We start from the raw sequence: 21,187 nt of genomic DNA, 5'->3' as shown, positions 1-21,187 counted from the left end.
TAGACTTATGTTCAAAATCATCCATGATCTTCCACATGGTGCTGTAATAGTCCACATTTTTTGAAAAAATGGCACACTTTCGGTCTATCACCAAACTGGTATATTTTTAACAGAGAGGGGCTTCTCGTTTGAGACTCTTCTTCTCCATTCTTGTTTAAGTCAATTTGATTTCATCTCTAGTTTTTTCATTTTTTCCTGCTTTTTGGAGTTTCGATACTTAGTAGGCATGCGGATTTGGTATGTTTATATGATTATTCCACGCTTGAATAGGACTGTATGTGCAGAAACTAATTACTTTTTGTTTACAATCAAATACGATTACAAAACAATACTTTCTAGCAGTGAAGATCTGGTGGACTTCCCTTGACATATTACTTTAAAATTGGTATCCAAATGGACAATTTGAAATGCATCCTTTCCGTAGTAATTTGAGATCAATATCTTTCCTCTTGATCAGGAGCCCGCGTGTAGTCGGTAACTTTCACCTTAAAAAAGTAACAAAATGTTTGGGAGAGGACCAAAAGTGTATCATTTTTTGAAGAATATGGACTATTACTGCACCATGTGAAAGAGCATGGATAGTTTTAAACTTAAGTCCAAAGATAATGGACTATTTTGCGCTTTTTCTAAAAATAATAATAAGTACATTACTGTTAAGTGCGTTTAGCGGAAGTCAAAATTGGACCCCAAAAAAGGCAGAAGTTACATAAGGATAAATCTAGAAGTCATATATATAAAAGTGAGTATTTTAAACCGAAAAACATTTCGCCTTTCCCGCACAAAAAATTCACTCATTTGGCTCCACTGAGTGTAGTACAGCGAGCAGAACGAGCCCTAATCTGCAATAAATTTCCGATTTATTCAAAATTTTGAAATGTCTTCCCCGGCAGCGCCGACGACCGTCGCCGCCGGTGGCACTAGCGAGGACCGCCATCAGAACCACAACAATAACAACAATACGGAGAACTCGGAGGGCGGCACCACCATGGCGATGCAGAAGAAGCGAGCACGAAGAGTGAGCTTTGCTGAGATGACTTCTGTACACTTCTTCGACCGTGATGAAGAGTACGAAACACCTCCGGATCCCTCAGGCAAAGCTGAAAGTAACAGTGAACGTGAAGAGGTAATAAACCTAGGTTTTGATCAATTGGTCGACGATTCCAAAGAGTCTGAGGATGGAGACGAAGGAAACGACGAGGATGAGGATGAGGATGAGGATGATGAGATGGCTTTGCCTAGGTCGTTTTTAAGACCTGCAGAATCACCTTCTCCTGGCAGCAATTTTGGTTCTGCTACTTCAAATGATGATGGCAAGTGCTCTCTTTCTCCCTCTTTTCTTTTTTAAGCTGTGTGTTTATAGCTGAGAAGGAGAGTATAATTGGTTCGGTTTGATCCATTTTGGGTTAATTCGGATTGATTTAATAGCTGGTCCATAGATACCAAAAGTTTTCAAATACCAGCGGAGGCAAAAGCACTAGGTGATTTCTTCTTCTTCCCATCTGATTAAGCATTACTCGTGCTGGTGGGAAGTGAGCGGTACTTGGTGGAATAGTTGAGGTGCTCGTAAGTTGGCTCGTCTTATTAGATAATTGATTGAAAATGCAACACAAAGCCCACTACGTATTCTGATCAGATGTTAGTTTAAAATGCTTATGATTCCCTGGAATGAAATAGGATTAAATTCAAACAAAATACACTATTACAAACTAAAGTCCTTAGAAACAAATCTAAGTAAATTCATATTATCTGCTGATGCATACAACATTCTCATCATGATTTAAACGCCTAAAATTCTAAATTGAATTGAACACCATAACAAACCACAAAATTTTGAATCTAATAAACGAAAGAAATGGATCAATAGTTTGATCAATTAAAGTTTTCAAAAGGTCAATAGTTTTTCGGACTTGAAAGATGGAAATTCTAATTTGGTTAGTAGTTGGCGCTTCAGTTTATGAGGTTTCATGTGTTTTAGGTCCTTTTCTGTGTGTTTATTTCTCCAAGGTTACTGTCATAGGAAGTAGAATATGAGAAGATAAAGGGAAATATGAAAAAACAAATAGAAAGAGAAGTAGGAAGCCTGGACATAGAACATTATAAGAAAAGGAACAAAATGATAAAGGAGAAAAGAGGTAAAGGAAAATATATGAGGAGGAAATCTTCTTTTGGTTAATGAAGTGGGTTAAGAACCATGAGGTCTTTGGTTCAAATGGGCAAAAACACTAGGTGATTTCTTTCCATCTGTCCCAACTTTAGCGGACAGAGTTACCGATGCCTATTACTGGTGAGAGGTAGCAGGTATCACGTGAAATTAATCAAGGTGTCTGTGTGCTTGCTTGAACGCCACGATTATAAAAAAAATATAAGAGGAGAAAGCATTGACAAACAAAAATAGGAGCATGAATGGTTCAAATTTTGCTCCTTGCCAAAGTAACATTTAAGGTCACTCCCAACCTCTGGACCTATTCCTCTTTTCTGAATGCGGGTGCCACCTCAAATTACATAGCCAAGTTTCAAAAGATATCAACATACTTATCTGTAGTATTTCCCAAGTTGCAGGTGCCATGCACCCCCACCCATCCACATGGATCTGCCCCTGTTTGTAGATACTCCATTTGGTGCACAATGTACAACTACAACATGCGCCTTGCATTGATCATCTTCGCGCTAGAGATAGGAAGAGGTTATGTATGGTCTTTATGGCTTGAATTGTTGTTATTTTGAGAGACTGGATAATTAGGATTTTGGCTCCTTTTTATTTTTAGCTGTTATCTGTATCCTTTAATGTCCTGACTTGGGCCACATTTTGTGAAAGGACTTCTATGATATCGCATATCAGGATAGCTGCTTCTGCATGTGACATGATAATAGATTTGTTATCTGGAAGGAATTTGTGGTCTTTGTCGTCATTGAATCACAAATGGAAAACAAACCATCTTTTTTTTCTATTGGTTTAAAATTTTCAGTTTACTGGGATCTCTTCCATTAGACATAATTATGTTGATTTGATAGGAATGTTAAACCCTTAAGAGTTTGTAACAGTAGTATTCTATGTGGCCTTTCTTTTTGGCAGAAGATAATTTTTTTGGCCCAGTATCTCCCAATTTTATAAGGCCAGGCCGGCTATCAGATTCAGCAGTGTCAGACGAAAATCATGATATTACTATGGATTCAACAGCTTTCTCCATGCACTTCCGCAGATTTGTTAGGTCAGATTCAGGGATAGATTTGAAGACCCCAACAGAAGTATCATTTGATGAGAAAACACCGACACAGACCGGTCTAGGTAATTCCATGGAACTCACTATGTCCAAGAAGCTAATTTCTCAATCTTCTATGCCTGTTGCCAATTTTAGTGGCATTAGTGATTCGAGTGACATGAGTCTGATTGGAGAAAATTCGAGAAGATATGATTATGGGAGACTCTCTCCTGATTTAGAAGCTCTTTTAGCAGAAGGCCAAGAAAAACATGCAGTTTCTGTTTCAGGAGATACTAGTGTTTTAGAGTCACCAGCAAGCAAGAAAATGAAGGTTGGAAGTGCAATGATGGATTTAGGTGGAAATGGAGAACAAGAAGCAAATGCAGTTGTTAGTTTTAATATGCCACTTCTACCTTTGTGCCAGAAAATCGACGGCGCAGATGATGGTAATAAGTTTCTTTCTCGTGCAATTGATGGTGATACGTTGCCCATATCCACTGTTCCAGCTCCAGATAATTATGTTGATAGAGTAAATCAGTCGCCGAAGCAGCCAAGTAAAGTAAGTAACCGAGTTATGGTATGTTAATTCCGTTGCATAAATGCATAATCAATAGCCATGACCTGTTGTGCTCTCTTATTTACACCATCTTGGTACACTACATCGTATGGCTTATCTACACCTCAGTTCTTTTGTTTACATTTATGTAAAATACTTCATCATTTTCCACTTGACATTATGTTCATGTCCTTAGTGTTTCCTGCTTTGAGATTCTACATGCTAAGTTTATTTGATGATAAGGTAGGTGATAGAAGATGTGACTTCAAATATAAGATATGATCATTTACTTGCCATTGCCAATTCTTTTAGATCGAAAGGTGCATTTGACCTTGCGTCTAGTTTAACATGGTTACAGCGATTTTTGTGTCAATCATATTTTACATATGGTAAATGCCATGTATCTTCAAATGCATTTATAATATCTGGTCATTGTGCTTCTGTATTGTTAGCTTAATTCTGCCAAGGGGCTTTAATCAATTAACGTCGTCTATCGGTAGTTTGTGTCTTGTTCAGGAATCAGGATGCTGTGTTCTACAGTCCTGTACATGTCATATTTTGGCTAAAGTCCTTGTTGAATTGCAAGTAGCTGGTGTCTTGTTTAGGGATGCATTGTTCTAAAATCCTGTAAATGCCACGTTGGGGCTAAGTTCCTCGTTGAATTGTGAAACAGATATGTTTGATCCATGTCCCTGAATGATTTGTTTCAGTGAAATAGTTATGATAAATATTTTTACTGGGTCAGGAAGTTAGGCTTAAGCTACTTTGCTTTTTCCCAATGCCCCGATTTCATGTTTTTTTGTAGTTTAAATTGCAGGATGTTGGTGAAAATAATAAGTCTGTCAAGGATGCTTCTGAGGTTGGAATTAGTGAAACCTTATGTAGTAATGATGGTGAGCTTGGTCAATTTTGTGGGTCCCCATGTGGCAGGGAATCTCCGTTGGTTGATTTAGTGTCCTCTTCACCCGCTACGCAAAGACTAATAGTTATTGGTAGTCCTTCACCTGTCAAACAGAATTCAATGGCGGTGTCTTTCCTTGAAGATCCCATTTCCTTTTTGAGCAATGAAAAGAGAGGACCTTGGACAAGTTCAGCGTCCCTCCAGAAGAACATTTCCAAACTTGAGAGACTTAAGGCTTCTGGACTATCTTCTCTCCTTGGTGACAGAATCCCCAATATTGACATCAGAACCTTAGAGTTTCCAAGAACACCTCCTTTGGATTCTATATTGAAGAAAAGGAACCTACAAATGGGAGTCAAATGTCTGGATTCCTCTATGACTTGTACAGAGGAGCAGTTTTCAGGTACTTCTACGAAGGAGGGAGAAAGAAGAATGTTCACCTCAGGTGGTAGTAGGAGTGAGACTCTTTTAACTGGCGAAGATGTAATTCCATGTGAACAATCTCTGGGCCCTGAAAAGCAGGGGAAATCTCTCAATCGGCTAAATACTGGTTTTCTCCCCATGGATCAAGTGTTGAAGCCTACAGCCCCTTTGGCTTCATCAAGGTTTTCTTGGTCAGGAAAGACAAATGACACTTTTACACCAAATGACCTCAGGCAGAAGATATCACTGATTTCTAGAACTGATTCCCCATTGGTTGATTATCTAGGGCAGGAGAAAGTGACTGCTATTGCTCAAAAGTTGGTTTTTTCTCCAGAAAAATCCTTGCAGTCAAAGTCATCTACATGGACTGAACATCAGTCCAGCCCCTTTAAAGAATCAAAGTTGCATGATGAACCCATGAAGAGCTTAGGCCTAGTGAAAAATGCATCTTCAATAGGTAATGTGACAGATGGACATTCTTCGAATGCAACGGATGGCAATTGGCATTCGTCCTCCACATCAACTGAAGAACAGTCTGGTTCACCAGTTGTCGAAGGAAGCAAAGTGTTAAGGCAACCAGATGGGACATATAGCATAGAAGCTAAGCTCCTTGATCAAATGAATGTACTGAAAAGCACCAAGGACTCGAAGATCTCCAGGGATGGGAGCTCTCATCTATCTTCAGCAACATTAGATGGGAATATTCAGAGTGCAAATGGTCTCCCTAGACTTGAAATTGATCCTCGAGAGCTAAACAAGTCTTCTTTAGCTGGCGCTGCTTCTTCCTCTATTCAGAACGTAGAAGCGTTGGTGGTTGAAAAGGTTAATACACCATTCCATTCCCTTATGTGTTGTTTGACACCGATCAATTACTTTGCTGTGGTGTCGGTATGCAGCTAAACCTGTGTCCTGCATGAGCCATGATTTGCTTATTTACTGCTTCCCTAAGGTTATTTTTCCCTACATTTGATTCACTTCTATCAATGTGGTGTTGTCCCCTTTTTCCTTAAAAAAGCTACTGTCATTGGCAATTGTTCTTCTTTTTTTGTTAATTTTGGATATTGAAACATGGAAACAGCTGGTTCTTCTTTTTCCATTAAGAATTTGGTGTTTCATTTAATTTTCTAACTCCAAATCCTTATTGTGGCTTTTATGCACACGCTTGCTGAATTCCTGCTTTGCCACTTTTTTAGCTTGAAAATTCGCAACTTGCATTCAATATTCACTTATATAGCCATATTCTGCAGACTCCTGTACAATGGTCTTCACGAAGTCCACCAGCAAAGGGGTTTCACTTGCTGGCACAATCCAACACTACATGTTCCTCTGTAGGTGAAGCTGTGCAATCTCCCACATGCAACCAATCAATTGGCAGACCTAGAAACTCTTCTGCCCATAAAAGATGCAGTGAAGAGTTGACATATGGAGATATGGAACACACAAATGAAATTATCATGTCTCAAAGTAGCTCGAAACTCCAGAGAGGGGTTGGTAATAGTCCAGCAATCTCGGGACGTCCTGATGATAGCGGAAAAGAAATGCTCAGAGCTCATCTTGAACTCAGACAATGGAAAGATGTAAGATGGCTTTATGGTCTTTCTATGTTACTTGCCTGGATGGCACTCTTTCTGAAGAAAAGGGTTCGGGAAATGAAAAAGCTTCCTCTTTATCTTGCAGATTAAATCCAAATGTATGGAGGATGCAGATGAGTGGATATCTTTGCCTAAAGAAAGACTTACCATGCTTACTATGCCAGCGGTATATTTTTTTCACTTCAAGATATGCTTTAGAAATGTTTCTGTCGGTAGAATTTACTTCTAGATGTAAAATAACCAGATTTTGATTCATGTTGTCTTATCATCTTTATTGTTTTTTAATAAATTGTTGTAGATTGAAATGGTGGAAGACATTGTCACCCGAATGCAGAAGGCAAAAATATACGACATTTTGCACAGTCAAATTCTCACTCAGGTTTCTTTGCTTGGGGATACGTTGGCTCATGTTTCAGAACTAATGAAAAGCAAAATAATAATAGATCAAATGTTAAATGCATTCTTCTTATGCCCAGGAAGTTTTAAGTAGCTATTGACCTTGATTTCCTCATCTTTTCAGAAAACGTTAGTTACCAGTTTTCAGGAGAAAAGGTAAATTCTCATTCCACCTTTATTTGCCAACATAATTGATGTTATTTTCATTTTGACATCAGATTCCTGTGTGCTTGAAAAGTTTGTTATCTCTCTTATATGTGATGATAATGCAGAACTTTAGAAGCAATAATGTTGTTATGTCAGCTTGTACATGAGAAAGCAAAGTATCACTTGAGGTGTGTGAAGAAGGAGAAACTGCTGGTACTATTTATGCTCGATCTATCTTTCTACGATCACCTTGTCATTCTTTTGACATAATTCATCATGCATATAGGAAAAATGTCAACTGTTGAACTCTGGAATTCAGAAGTCCCAAATGTCAAAGATCAATCATTCGCTTCATTCTTTAACTGTCTCAGGAGTCACCCAGGGTGATGCAATTTCTAGTGAGAGCTCATTAGCCTGTGAAAAGGCTCTGCAGGAGGTACTCTATAGAAATCAAGTATTGATTACATACTGCTGTTTGGCATGCCGATCATTTCCTATAACATTTTCATTTGCTGATTGTATTTTCCGTCTAAAAGAGGAAGGAAATATTCAATAAAGGAATAACACTAATAGGAAGACTTCCCTTTTCAATCTGTCATTTTATTTGCCAGGACCGGTTTTTTGTTCTCCATTCTTGGTGTTCCTTGTTCAGCTGAAAACTTGGTGGTGTTGCTAGGTTATATTTGTTGTTGTTATCATTAACTGTAAATTGTATGGATGTCATTAACTGTAAACATTACTTCTGACTTTGTCCATGAGTCCATGACTAAGAACTTGTAACTGGATTTCTTGACTTATTGATCAGTTGCCATTCGTCTGAGACTTTGCATGTCAGTTATTATCTTTTCTGTAGTTGTAGCTCAACATCCATTTTATTAACAGGAAAAATGCTCTTAGTTGTCCCAGTCAGTTTTAAGTGGTTACTCTACAGTTATGTGGGCTCAACTATGGGTTTTAGTTCCTTTTTCCTCCCGGTTGAAGTTTGTCTTCTGTCTGTTGTAAGGGCATCAGGTCCCTAATCATCATAAATTCATAATCTACTACTTTATCTCGTACAGACTGGAGTTCAGGTCTATTCATCAGAATTAATTGTGGCACACCTGAAAGATGGCAAGATGCAACAGCTTGTTTTATTTGTGACCATGCTTCTAGAATAATGAGTTAGTGGCACTTCATATCTTTTAATGTTCATGAAGTTTTCTCACGGTCCAGGTTCTGTCTTTGGATACCGAAGACATTTAGAATAATTGTCTTACACTTATCATCCTTTATGCGCGTGCATGTGTCTGTGAGAAAGGATGTAAACATGTTTTTTTAATGCTCATGATGCAGAAATCATTTAATAAATGTTTTTGCCTTCTTTTTAGAGGACTAAAAAGTTAGAGAAATTAAAGATAACTTGCTTGATTTTAGCACACAACTTTGTATACTTTGTTTGTTGACATATATAATGCTATATTCCTCTGAGCTTGTCCAACTCATCATACTTGCTATGGCCAATTTAATCTAGTATGATACAGATGGTTTATGTAATGCAGGAGCCTCATAATAAAGTGGCCACTATCAAGGAGGGTTTGGAAGTTTCAGAAAGAAAAGTTGCAAAATTGGCTAGATCCTTGCGTTCTTCCTTTAAACTTGAGGGAGAACCAAGTTGTGCCGCTACCATCATTTCCGTAAAAGAACATCTAATGAGGAGATCGTGTTGTAGATTCCTACGGCAAGATATGCAGGTCTCTTCTGTCCTGTGTTATATGCTTCAAGCTACTTTATTCTGTCACTAATATACACCATTTATTAATTTTTTAGATGTGTGTCATTCAGAATGTGAGGAGGCCATTTGTCATCCTCAACTATCTTGGTTTGCTGGTTCAAAGGTTTCTCTGACAATTTTCCTACTCCTATTTTCATGATTAAGGTTTTGGAATAAAGTTTTGTTCTACCTCTATGTCATGATATGTTTAGGTTTTTATTTGTTTGAAAACTCCAGTTTGAAGTTGACTATTGGTCCAAACTCAAGCATAATCATCTCTAACAATTTGAATGATCAACTAATCACAAAGGTGAAAGTCATGATGAACTTTTTTTATACTTTCTTTACTTCTCTTGGTTTTATTGATGCGCTACATTTTGGCTCTGTAGAGTTTTCCAAATATCAATGCGTGTGCTGCATTGAGATTTGTTTTAAAGGCTGAGATTTCAAAGAAACTTGGTGCTAGGACTCTGGCGCAAGAAATGCAGGTAAAATACAACTTATTTATCTCCAAAGAAATAGCGGACGACTTTGTATATCTTTTAAAATTATCACCTCTTACATCGGCAACAATATTAGTGAGTTAAATTGCTGTCATCTTAGTTCGTATTAGTTTATTCACCGTATTAGTGTGCATGTTGTTGCAACTTGTCTTCTTCTGGTTTGGTCTGTTGCCTTGTGTGTGATAGTGATTTCCCTTATTGTGCCGTAGGTATAGTGGTTGTGGTCTGGGATGGTCGAGTGAGGTCATGTCCTCGGGGGGAACGGGGGTGGGGCGGGAGGTAGGGCAGGGTTTAGGGGGTGGTGCAGGAGGCAAGGGAGGTAAAGGGAACAAGGGTGTCTGTAGGTTGAGAATTGGGTCATGGAACGTAGGTACATTGACGGGTAAGTCTATAGAGTTGGCGAAGATCCTCCAAAAGAGGAGGGTCAATATAGCGTGTGTCCAGGAGACAAGGTGGGTAGGGTCGAGGGCGAGGGACGCAGACGGGTATAAACTTTGGTACTCAGGAGTCCAGAAAGGTAAGAATGGAGTGGGCATCTTGGTGGATAGGAACTTAGAGAGTCTGTGGTTGAGGTTAGACGAGTGAATGATAGATTGATGATTATTAAGTTGGTGGTTGGAGAGTGCACCCTAAACGTCGTTAGCGCCTATGCGCTGCATGTGGGCCTAGATGAGGAGGTTAAACGACGCTTCTGGGAGGGGTTAGATGAGATTGTGCGCCAGGTTCCGCCTGCTGAGAAGTTATTCATAGGAGGGGATTTCAATGGGCATATTGGGTCGACCGCAGGTGGTTATGGCGAGGTGCACAGAGGCTTCGGTTTTGGGGAGAGGAACGGAGGAGGTACATCGTTGTTGTACTTCGCTAAGGCTTTTGGGTTGGTGATTGCGAACTCTAGCTTTCGGAAGAGGGATGGGCATTTGGTTACTTTTCAAAATGCGGTTGCGAAGACTCAGATTGACTATCTCCTCCTCAGGAGGTGTGACAGAGGGTTGTGCAAGGATTGCAAGGTGATTCCGGGTGAGATACTCGCGACGCAGCATAGGCTCTTGGTGATGGACATTGGTATTATGTTAAAGAGGAGGAAAATGTCTACTCGAGGAAGACCTAGAATCATGTGGGGAGCCTTAACTAAGGATAAAGCCCAAGAGTTGGAGGGGCGGTTGTTGGCTATGGGAGCTTGGAGGAGCAGTGGTGACGCGAGTACTATGTGGTCAGCGACAACAGACTATATTAGGGAGGCTGCGAGACTGGTGGTGGAATGAAGTGGTCCAAGGTAAAGTGGAAGCGAAGAAGGCGGCATACCTGAAGTTAGTGGGGAGCATAGGTGAGGAGGAGAGGCGAGTGTGCATGGAGAGGTATAAGGCAACTAGGAAGGAGGCTAAGCTGGCGGTCACGGAGGCTAAGACTGCGGCTTATGGTCGTATGTACGAGGAATTGGGGAAAAAGGGTGGGGAGAAGAAGTTATTCCGGCTGGCCAAGTTGAGAGAGAGGAAGGCTCGGGATTTGGACCAAGTGAGATGCATCAAGGACTAAGATGGTAGAGTATTGATGGAAGATGCCCAGATTAAAAGGAGATGGCAGACTTACTTTCATAAACTTCTGAATGAAGAAGGGGATCAAGATATTGTGCTAGGTGAATTGGAGCATTTCGAGAGTCACCGTGACTTTGGGTATTGCAGGCGTATCGAGGTTGAGGAGGTTGTGGGAGCTATGCGTAAGATGAGTAGGGGCAGAGCGACCGGGCCAGACGAGATTCCAGTGGAATTTTGGAAGTGTGTCGGGAGAGCAGGTTTGGAGTGGTTGACTAGGTTATTTAATGTTATTTTTAAGGCGAAGAGGATGCCGGATGAGTGGAGGTGGAGTACGGTGGTTCCATTGTATAAGAACAAAGGTGATATCTAGAGTTGTAACAATTATAGGGGTATCAAATTACTGAGTCATACCATAAAAGTGTGGGAGAGGGTGGTTGAAGCGAGGTGAGGATGACAGTGTCTGTATCCGACAACCAGTTCGGGTTCATGCCGGGTCGTTCGACTACAGAAGCTATACACCTTGTTAGAAGGTTGGTGGAACTGTACAGAGAAAGGAAGAAGGATCTGCACATGGTGTTTATTGACCTAGAGAAAGCGTATGACAAGGTTCCTAGAGAAGTTCTCTGGAGATGCCTGGAGGCAAAAGGTGTGTCGGTTCCCTACATTATGGCGATTAAGGACATGTATGATGGGGGCTAAGACTCGGGTTAGGACAGTAGAAGGCGACTCTGAGCATTTTCCGGTTGTAATGAGGTTACACCAAGGTTCTGCGCTCAGTCCGTTCTTATTCACCCTGGTGATGGACGCGTTAACACACCATATTCAAGGGGATGTGCCATGGTGCATGCTATTCGCCGATGACATAGTTCTAATTGATGAGTCGCGAGCCGGTGTTAACGAGAGGCTGGAGGTTTGGAGACAAGCTCTTGAGTCTAAGGGTTTCAAGCTGGGCAGGACGGAGACGGAATACCCGGAGTGTAAGTTCAGCGCTGAGCCAGGGGAAATGGGCGTGGATGTGAGGCTTGAGTCGCAGGTCATCCCGAGTAGAGGCAGCTTCAAGTACCTTGGTTCGGTTATCCAGGGGGGAGGGGAGATCGACGAGGATGTGACACACCATATTGGGGTAGGATGGATGAAGTGGAGGTTAGCATCTGGAGTCCTGTGTGACAAGAGAGTGCCACCAATACTCAAAGGTAATTCTATAGAGCGGTGGTTAGACCGGCCATGATGTATGGGGCTGAGTGTTGGCCCGTTAAGAACTCACATATCCAGAAGATGAAAGTAGTAGAAATGAGGATGTTGCGGTGGATGTGCGGGCACACTAGGATAGATAAGATTAGGAATGATGATATTCGGGAAAAGGTGCACGTGGCTCCCATTGATGACAAAATGCGGGAAGCGAGGCTTAGATGGTTCAGACATGTTCAGAGGAGAAGCCCAGATGCTCCGGTACGGAGGTGTGAGCGGCTGGTTGTGGAGGGCACGAGAAGAGGTAGAGGGCGGTCTAAGAAGTATTGGGGAGTGGTGATCAGGCAGGATATGGCGAGGCTCCAGATTTCCGAGTACATGACACTTGATAGGAAGATGTGGAGGTTTAGAATTAGGGTTGTAGGTTAAGAGGTAGTTGAGTCGTGCCTTACTTCGTACCATTGTGAGACTAGCCATGTAGGTGTTTTGTCTAAGATAGCTAGTGGCAATGTTGTGTTTTACTATTTTGCTTTTCAGTGCAGGTCCTATTTACTTGCTATCGCTTTTGCTTTGTATATTTCTTCTAGATTTCATGGTGTTCCTATTTTCTTATGATTGCTGCGGTGATACTAATATTGTCTCCCTTTGCTTTGTATCTTTCTTCTGAATTTCATGATGTTCTTATTTTTCCTATGATTGCTGTGATGATACTAATATTGTCTCATTTTTGTCCTTTTGGCTTTTTGTTTTCTTGAGCCGAAGGTCTTTCGGAAACAACCTCTCTACTCCTTCGGGGTAGGGGTAAGTTCTGCGTACACACTACCCTTCCCAGACCCCATTAGTGGGATTTTACTGGGTTGTTGTTGTTGTTGTTGTCTTACATCGGCAACAGTTTCGATAAGGTGAAGCGCACTACTAGCGTCATCCAGTAACTTGCACAGCACGCTGCTGTTGCTGCATGTGTCCGTTTTCTTTAGGGAATAGGTAACAAGTGACAGCCTTCCTGAATAAGGAAAATGAAAATAGTTATACTAAGTAAAGAGTATGTAAACTTGAAGTATGTAATAATATATGGCTCCTAGCAAAAATTGTGTTTGGAACTTACTTGTGATCTCTAGAAGTCCAAATTGAATAATTGGGATCTTGTGAAAATTGATAAAAAATCAAACAAAAGGCCCAAGTATATAAATTGACATCCTTTTAGGCTGTCCTTTTAGCCCAAGAATATGTAGTTTGTGATAAACGTATTTTCTAATTGGGTAACGTGACTATGTTACGCCTGAAAATTAGGGGTCACGTGACTGGCACACCACAACATAACCCTCACACAGCAGACCTATCAATCCGTTTATTAATCTGAAATTAGACCATATGGGGATCCGGCTAGCCTTATACCATCGAACTACAGTTTGTAATAATGTATCATACAACATGAAATCACATAAAGGCCGTAGGCATCAACACACCTCATATAAGTTCCGATGAGGGATATCAATCAATATATACCCAAAAAGAATGATTGTGACCCACTAGCTACTGACAATAAGCTTCTAACTTGCCAAAAGAATACACCATATATTCGGGAAACTGCCAGGCTATGCAAAAGAATTAACACTCGAAAAGAAGCCACCACGGGATATGTGTGGGGCTTACCACCAGAATTGTAGAAGAGGAGGGCTGTCAGCAGCTAGGTCCCCATCGGCGTCTGTATCTGCAAACATGAAGTAGGGAGTGAGTATAAACATACTCAAGTCTCATAGATGACCTCTAAATGTTGGGACAAGTTTTTGAGAAATCATGTTATGCAATTATAAGTTGAAGACGTAAGAGTTCATCCTCTTCATTCAAAATGTTTATATCTTTACACCTGTCCAATGTGGGATGATATACAATACTCCGCATGTTCCAATTTATGTGACATAGTTGGAATTGGTGGGGAGTTAAAGAAAGAAAAAAACACTTTTGAAACCTGTAGTTTTAAACATGCCATAACATTTGTGTTGCCATAACATGCCATAACATTTGTGTTGCTATAAAATTTTTGAAACTACCATAACATTTGTGTGGCTATAATACCTTCTCATTAAAGGTAATATGGGAAGTGTAAAGTTAATTATTTCCAAATATAGAAACGTGAGTCCAAAGTTAATTATTCTCAAATATAAAAATCTGTCATTCTTTCTGTAACAGATTAATAAGAAAACAATGTTACATAAATTGGAATGGTAGGAGTATAAACTACCTGTCAAACATCTGACACTCCATTTAAAGCCGGTTCATACATATCGTATATACTAAGCTTGTTACATATATAATTAACTCGAGGACCTGGGAGAGACCTGATAAATATGGATGCAATGCACTGAGAAAAGTGACACTAAATCTCTACGTGTTCGGACATCTCATGAAATACTGGATTTGAAGCAGTGTAATCAAAGGCGAAAAGCGCAAAAGAACTCTAAGGTCTGTTCGGGCTTTAAGCGCAAAGCGTAAATAAAGCGTGGGCTTTAATAAGAAAGGCGTAAATGGAGAAAAACTACGAATATGTATGTGCAGTCCAAGACTAATATCTATAAGCATGAATACCAAATATATGGAGAAAGAAATTGAAGAAAATTTACGATAAAGTGAAATATATCAATTGTTTAGTGTCGCCTCTTCAGGATTATGCTCGTTGGCAAAGAAACGTATGCCTTAGAGCCTTGATGAAAACACTGAAGCGCCGACTAAGCGAGGCGAAGCGCTCAACATGTTTTGAGCCTCGCTTCGGGGCTTAAGGGTGCATTTGATAACTGATTTGAAGCAATATGGAGCACAACTTGATTATCACAAACAAGTTCCATGTGATTGGTTTCTCCGAATCTCAGCTGTTATAGTTGGTGAGGTCTCAGGGCATTCACGTCCTGGCGTTTGTAAGCTGCGCCCTGGATTTTGCCCTTGGGCCTTGGCCACTTGTCCTGCCAGACAGGCCTCGCGCCTTAGTTGTGGGATGATCCCCTACTAAGCTGCCATGGCAGCAAACTTTCTTGGCCCAAACCCTAGGTCATGCCGCAGCAAGGCTAACGCGTGACCTGGTTGACAGTTAGGCAACCTTCACGTGTTAGTCTCATGGTAGAGCCAAACTGAGCTGGACTATTTTCTTGAACTCTCCCGCCAAAACTCTGCTTCATGCCGCTATGTGCTACTGCATGATTTGCTCGGCCGACCAGCTGAGCTTCACAGTTTGTCACAAGATGGGGTGAAATGTGCTGCCCCTGCGTGCTGGAACTTCCTCTCCAAAATCATGCCTGCACGTTATCCACTCCATGGTGACTTCCTTTAGTCTCAAAGAGATGGGCACGTTACACTGCGACCGACCTGTAGCCTATTTAACCTTTAAACTTCGAAATTCTGCGCCTTTCTCTATAATATCAATCCCAACTCATCCAATTCATTTATACACCCAAGTGAACATCCACATCAATGTTTAAACATTGAATCAATTATCACCACATAATTTCAACAAATTGGCACCTTTTAAAAAATATGAATCGAATTTAAAAAACTTAGAAATTTACAGGGCATTACAGACTATTTACACAGATTGTTGTCGAACAATGTTGGAAATGTACATTGAATACTGGATGGATCCAGAAGTTGCATTAATTTACAAGCCAAAGCAATAGTCTCTTGTTTGTATGGTAACTTTTGTATCTGACCTCATTAGGTGATCAGGTCCTTAATTAACGGAAAATTTCCAGGAGATTTAGCGTACAAATGCACTGCTTGTGTCTAGGTAATTTCTAATCTTTGAAGTGCAAAAGAATCTTTGATTAACCATTAGAATTTGACTACTGATGTTGGTACTAGCTATAAACTGTTGGAAGTGGAACCATAGGCATACAAATGATTTTCTTCTCCTTTCCTCCTTTTCTCTATTTGTTAGTGTGTTTGTGTGTGTGTGTTATCGGGTAGGGATGCAGAGCTTTGATATGTGAATGAGATGTGCCTATTATGTCTGCTTCTTTTGAAGCTTAGAAAGAAAATGCTGAAGCAACTGATATATTCCCGCACAAATAACTATAAATGCATCGAAAGAATTATTTTGGGCCACTAAATGTTGGGCAGCAAACGGCAATGCTCAAACTCAGATGTTTTTCATGTCTGGAACTGCCTTAATACTTTGATCTTAACAACTTGTGCTTTAAAAGCAACCTTTAACAGTGAATCTTGCTGAGCTACTTTTTGAGTTCATCCGAGATACTTCAAGCTTATTGCGATTGATACTGGTATATTGATAATATGTGCAGGTTACTCGTTCCCTTTTAGGAAACTCCCTTGATGTGGTTGCCGAGGTGCAGAAGGCACAAATACAGTTTCATAAATTGGCTGATATTTCCTTCTCCACTCCAACTGGTACTGTTGTTCGATTCTTTCTTTCATTTCTCACCCCACCTGCTGAATTCCACTTGTGATATCTGTTTGCAGTTAAGCCCGTTACCATCAGGCACTCATGGACAATTATTTTAGGGTCATTTATTGCTGTAATTTCAGTAATTTATTATTAATGTGTGAGTTTTATTGCTCCTTCTGACCTATATTATCTGAAGTTATTTGACTAGGTAGAGAATATTAACATGCTTATGACTTTTGTAGTTTTGATGGTGTCAAAAGATATTAAAATTGTTTCTGAAAAGTTAATTAGAGAGAAATTTGAATAGTCAAATTACTGCAAGATAGTTTGTATCATTGATGGAATGGTGTTAAGATTTTCCAAAATAAAGTCTCATGTAAAACAGAATCAGTTCTTATAAAAAAAGGCAGCCCGGTGCACTAAGCTCCCGTTATGCGCGGGGTCCGGGAAGGGCCGGACCACAAGGGTCTATTGTACGCAGCCTTACCCTGCATTTTTACAAGAGGCTGTTTTCACGGTTCGAACCCGTGACCTCCTGATCACATGCAAGCAACTTTACCGGTTACAATCAGTTCTTGTACAATATTTTAATATTCTTGGATTAGGGATATTAGGCCGAGGGTCTATCGAAAACAGCCTCTCTACTCCTCCGGAGTAGGGGTAAGGTCTGCGTACACACTACCCTCCCCAGACCCCACTTGTGGGATTTTACTGGGTTGTTGTTGTTGGATTAGGGATATTAAGTTCTAATTTGTATGCATTCTTATTTTATTTGGTTGCACTGTTTCTTCTCTTGCAAGTTTGGTCACAAAAGGTACTATCCTGTTTGTTACGCATCCCTTTTGTATTTTAATTTGTGCTTTTCAGATGATTGTTGTCATTTTTCATGTTCTCTAATTGTTGAACTCCTCTTTCACACCCACATATCATATATTAGGTTATGGTAATGTTCTAAGAAATTGAAGATAAGTGACTGGTAGCAATCGTCTTTGCTGTCCCCTGGAGATGAAGACTGTTAATTCTTACCTTTGTCAGGATTGTTTTATTGTATAACTCTTTTGTGCTTTTATCATAAAGAGGGAATTATGGAGTAATTTATATTTTAGGATGGATAGACAGGTAAATTCCATGCCTAGACACATGGGCACTCCATGCCTTTACTTTTACTGCAATTTATCAGAAATTAAAGTGTTCAGCAATAAACAGTCATTTTGTCCTTGTGGAGTAAGTTTTTAGTAGTCATTGTTATTGGCAGATTATTTGAACTATTTTGCTGGTATAAGCACGTTGCACCTTATAACTAACACTTGACTTCACATTTGCAGTTGAGGAACTTGAGTTGCAGCTTCATTTTGTGAATTTTAATACTGGCAAGAAGGTGAAATTGACACTAGATATGTCATGCTTGAATAGGTACAGTCCTTTCTTCTCTACAGCTTCGTGTCTTTTGCTTTCACCTTTCTTACAACATAGTGTATGAATTAGTTCATGTTTGTCATGTTTCCTGCAGGATAAAATATCTATACTGTGCATTATAAGTGCCCCTTTAGTTCTCAAACCAGAAAGAAAAAATGAATCCGAAGTCGAAAATAATTTGATGAGCACAGTGATAAATCCTTTAAGCTGGTTTTGGACACCAACGTATCTGGTCTCGATTGTTCTTATCTGGTTTCTGTTTCCCAGTTGAAAAAGTAGAGTTGATGTATCATCTCAACATAAGAATGCTCTACTAGTTCCAGTCTTCTTAGAGAAAAGCGTAAAAACATTAACCTTGTTGCTCTCCTTAGTCTGGTGGTTTTTAAACTGCTAGCTTATTTCAGACGTAGTAAACCGTATGGTTGGAGCCATCTAGTTATTATCAAGATTAAATAAAATGGTGCATTGGAGGCACATGCTACGGTGCTCTAAGCAGAAATGCGCACATACAATTACGTCAAGAAATTGAGGTGCACCAGTAACCGCATGTGGCAGCACAAACACATTGCTTTAGAACATATTTCTTATCTTGTCATGTCCGAAATTTGATCTGAAGTTCTGAATATATATCGTTTATAACCTCAGAGTTACTTACTAGTAATTTAGTCAGAACTGCATTCTCTGATGGAAGTAATTTTCAATCATCATATGGTTGTGTTGATTGGTAGTGAATTCTGCTTTTCATCAATTCTTCATAAGATTATCAACTAACTTGTTGATATGTGGCAACATCTTCATTGTGTGTCACAAGTTACTGACTTTTTGAGGATTTCCTGACAGGGGGGTCTATCCTTCAGAAGTTGTTCCATCCCAGTTTGCAGCTCTAGCTGTTCGCTCTGAACATTCAGATCATGCGCTACTTGGTGAAATTAGAGATGCTGTCAAAAGTCTTAGAGCTGGATACATGAGGATTATACGGTTATGTGATTGTATTTCACGGGTGGTTCAAGCCTCGGGTGGTTAACTTCAGTAGAAACGAAAAATTAAACTTGGATGAGTGGACTATTGTTGGGGTTGCCACTGCTTGGAGCACATATGAACTTCCCCTTGCACGTTCTCCATTGTCACAGGTCTTCTGTGGCAACAATCACATCATATGTCGAAGAATGGTCGTGCTATATGGGTTGAGATCATAGCTGAATGTATAACTTTTTCTCTTCGATCCAGAAGTATGGTCTTTGGGCGTTCTCCCAGGTCTTTTCTATTTTTTCTAAACCGTCTTCTTAATTTCTTGTTTTACTTTTGGGCGACGAAGGGTTGGGGAGTTCTAAACTTTAGAACTATAATGATCAGCGTGAGCTCTTGTTTACTTTGATCGAATATTATAAGCTGTTAGATTAGCTGCATTTTGCTCATACATACGTATCCCTAATGAAATAGTGAAAACTCGGACGAGGAACTCTAGAGTTAGCCTATTTTGGCTGTATGGATTTTCATACTCTTTCTGGGGGGGGGGGGGGGGGGGGAGAGAGAAATTAAAAAATAATCAGATTTACAAGTGGTAATTGAAAAATAGCTACAGTTTCAAAATTAATTGAAATTTAGTCACTTTTCATGTAAAGATAAATCTGAATAAAAACACTGTTCAAAATTCGGAAAATATTCTAGCATAATATACTGGAGTTCCAGTATAATATATTGGAAGTTCATACATAGGTGCTCCAATCTCCAATATATTATGCTGGAATTTTTCGCGTGTTGGAGTTCTAGCATAATATGCTGGAAGTTCATACACAGGTGCATCAATCTCCAGTATATTATGCTGGATCGGTCTGTGTTGCAACAAAACAGTGGTTATTTTTCAATGACTTTGCGAATGTTGGCTATTTTTGAATTACCAGTCCGAAAACTGGCTAGCCATTGCTATTTTTACTCTTTCTGGCTATATCCGTTTTGCGCTCGCGTCTTGATGCAACTATATCTTGAATGTTTCGTAAATATTTCAAATGTAAATTTGGTTGGGGATGGTTAGGATTTTTCTTCTTTGCTGCTAGTAGTATTAGTGTTAGTCTTGTATTTTCCTATTCTTAGGTTTCTACCACTACCACTTGTTTCTTTTGCTTCGGTTTCTTATTATATTCTTGCTGTTACTACTTTTTTTCCCATATGAGCCAAGGGTCAATCAGAAATAACTCTATTTTTTTAAGGCAGGGGTAAAGTTGCGTGCGTACTACCATTCCTAGACCCTACTTAATTATACTAGATTTTTTGTTGCTGTTGATGGTTAGGATTAACTATTCATGATTGCATTTATTTATCACTGGCTTGTTTGGTCATAAACTCTACTAATTGTCCTTTTGCCCTTAGGATAGCACCACCAAGTTGGTACTCTGCATACGTAAGTATTTAGATTTGGTGATGTGGGGAACCACGTACCATTTCTCAAGGAACTTCATCTATAGTTGATAAATGTGCTTCATTAGTTAGGCTTTATTATATGTATCCCGTCTTTTGATATTCAAAGGATTTATCATCGTTGGAATTGTTGGGATCGACTATGCTTTTCAATCACATAGGTAGTGTTGGAATGTCATCGATAGAACGAAGAAATTATATTTTAACCGATGCAAGTCGTTCATCTTAATTATTATTCTCCGGTCCACAATAAGTGACCAGTTTACTTTAGGCACATCAATTAAGAAAAAATACTAAATTCTATGCAAAAATACCTAGTATGATTAAACTACCTTTAATTTAATATTAATGTGAGGAGTAAGAAAACTTTTTAGGGATATGCACATAACTCATAAGGGTAAAAGAGAAAATAAATTGAATTTTTTCTTGATTACATAAATGGACACTTATTTTGGACCAAAATAAAAAAGTAAATTGATCACTTATTATGGACCAGAGGGAGTATTGTGGTACTATGGGATTACTCCCTTGTTCCAATTTGATTGTCACTTTAGTTCTTTTCATGCCCGTTAATACCAAGTATAGTTTATTAAGCTATCCCTATTAAATATTTTCTTAGAATTAAGTAGTATTAAAAAGAATTATTACTTTAATATTAAGGGTATACTTAGAAACGATTAATAAATTTACTCTTGAATTTCTAAAGTGATAATTATTTTGAAAAATTCTTTTTACGCCAAAATGATATAGTTAAAATGGGACCGAAGGAGTAATT

General features: G+C 39.4%; 1 protein-coding gene across 5 annotated transcripts; it reads left to right on the top strand.

Moving 5' to 3' along the window:
* The first annotated feature begins 715 nt into the window (after window positions 1–715).
* Window positions 716–19,456, top strand: LOC104112105 (uncharacterized). 5 transcript variants are annotated; one of them, XM_009621944.4, is made up of 16 exons: window positions 722–1,310; window positions 3,074–3,759; window positions 4,574–5,902; window positions 6,328–6,657; window positions 6,758–6,838; window positions 6,971–7,051; window positions 7,193–7,224; window positions 7,341–7,428; window positions 7,502–7,651; window positions 8,754–8,945; window positions 9,022–9,089; window positions 9,203–9,275; window positions 9,355–9,453; window positions 16,478–16,583; window positions 17,907–17,994; window positions 18,838–19,456. In XM_009621944.4, the coding sequence occupies exons 1-16, from the start codon at window positions 875–877 to the stop codon at window positions 19,019–19,021; spliced, it is 4,023 nt and encodes a 1,340-aa protein (XP_009620239.1). In that variant the 5' UTR covers window positions 722–874; the 3' UTR covers window positions 19,022–19,456. The 5 variants fall into 5 exon arrangements, with proteins under 5 accessions (XP_033516130.1, XP_009620240.1, XP_009620239.1 ...); XM_009621943.4 differs by having other exon boundaries at window positions 4,562–5,902; XM_070181292.1 differs by having other exon boundaries at window positions 1,228–1,314; window positions 3,077–3,759; window positions 4,562–5,902.
* The last annotated feature ends 1,731 nt before the right edge of the window (window positions 19,457–21,187 follow it).

Source organism: Nicotiana tomentosiformis, chromosome 7 (assembly GCF_000390325.3).
Source record: "Nicotiana tomentosiformis chromosome 7, ASM39032v3, whole genome shotgun sequence".
Taxonomy (NCBI): domain Eukaryota; kingdom Viridiplantae; phylum Streptophyta; class Magnoliopsida; order Solanales; family Solanaceae; genus Nicotiana; species Nicotiana tomentosiformis.
The sequence above is the reverse complement of the archived record's forward strand: the minus strand, read 5'-3'. Positions and strand labels throughout refer to the sequence as shown.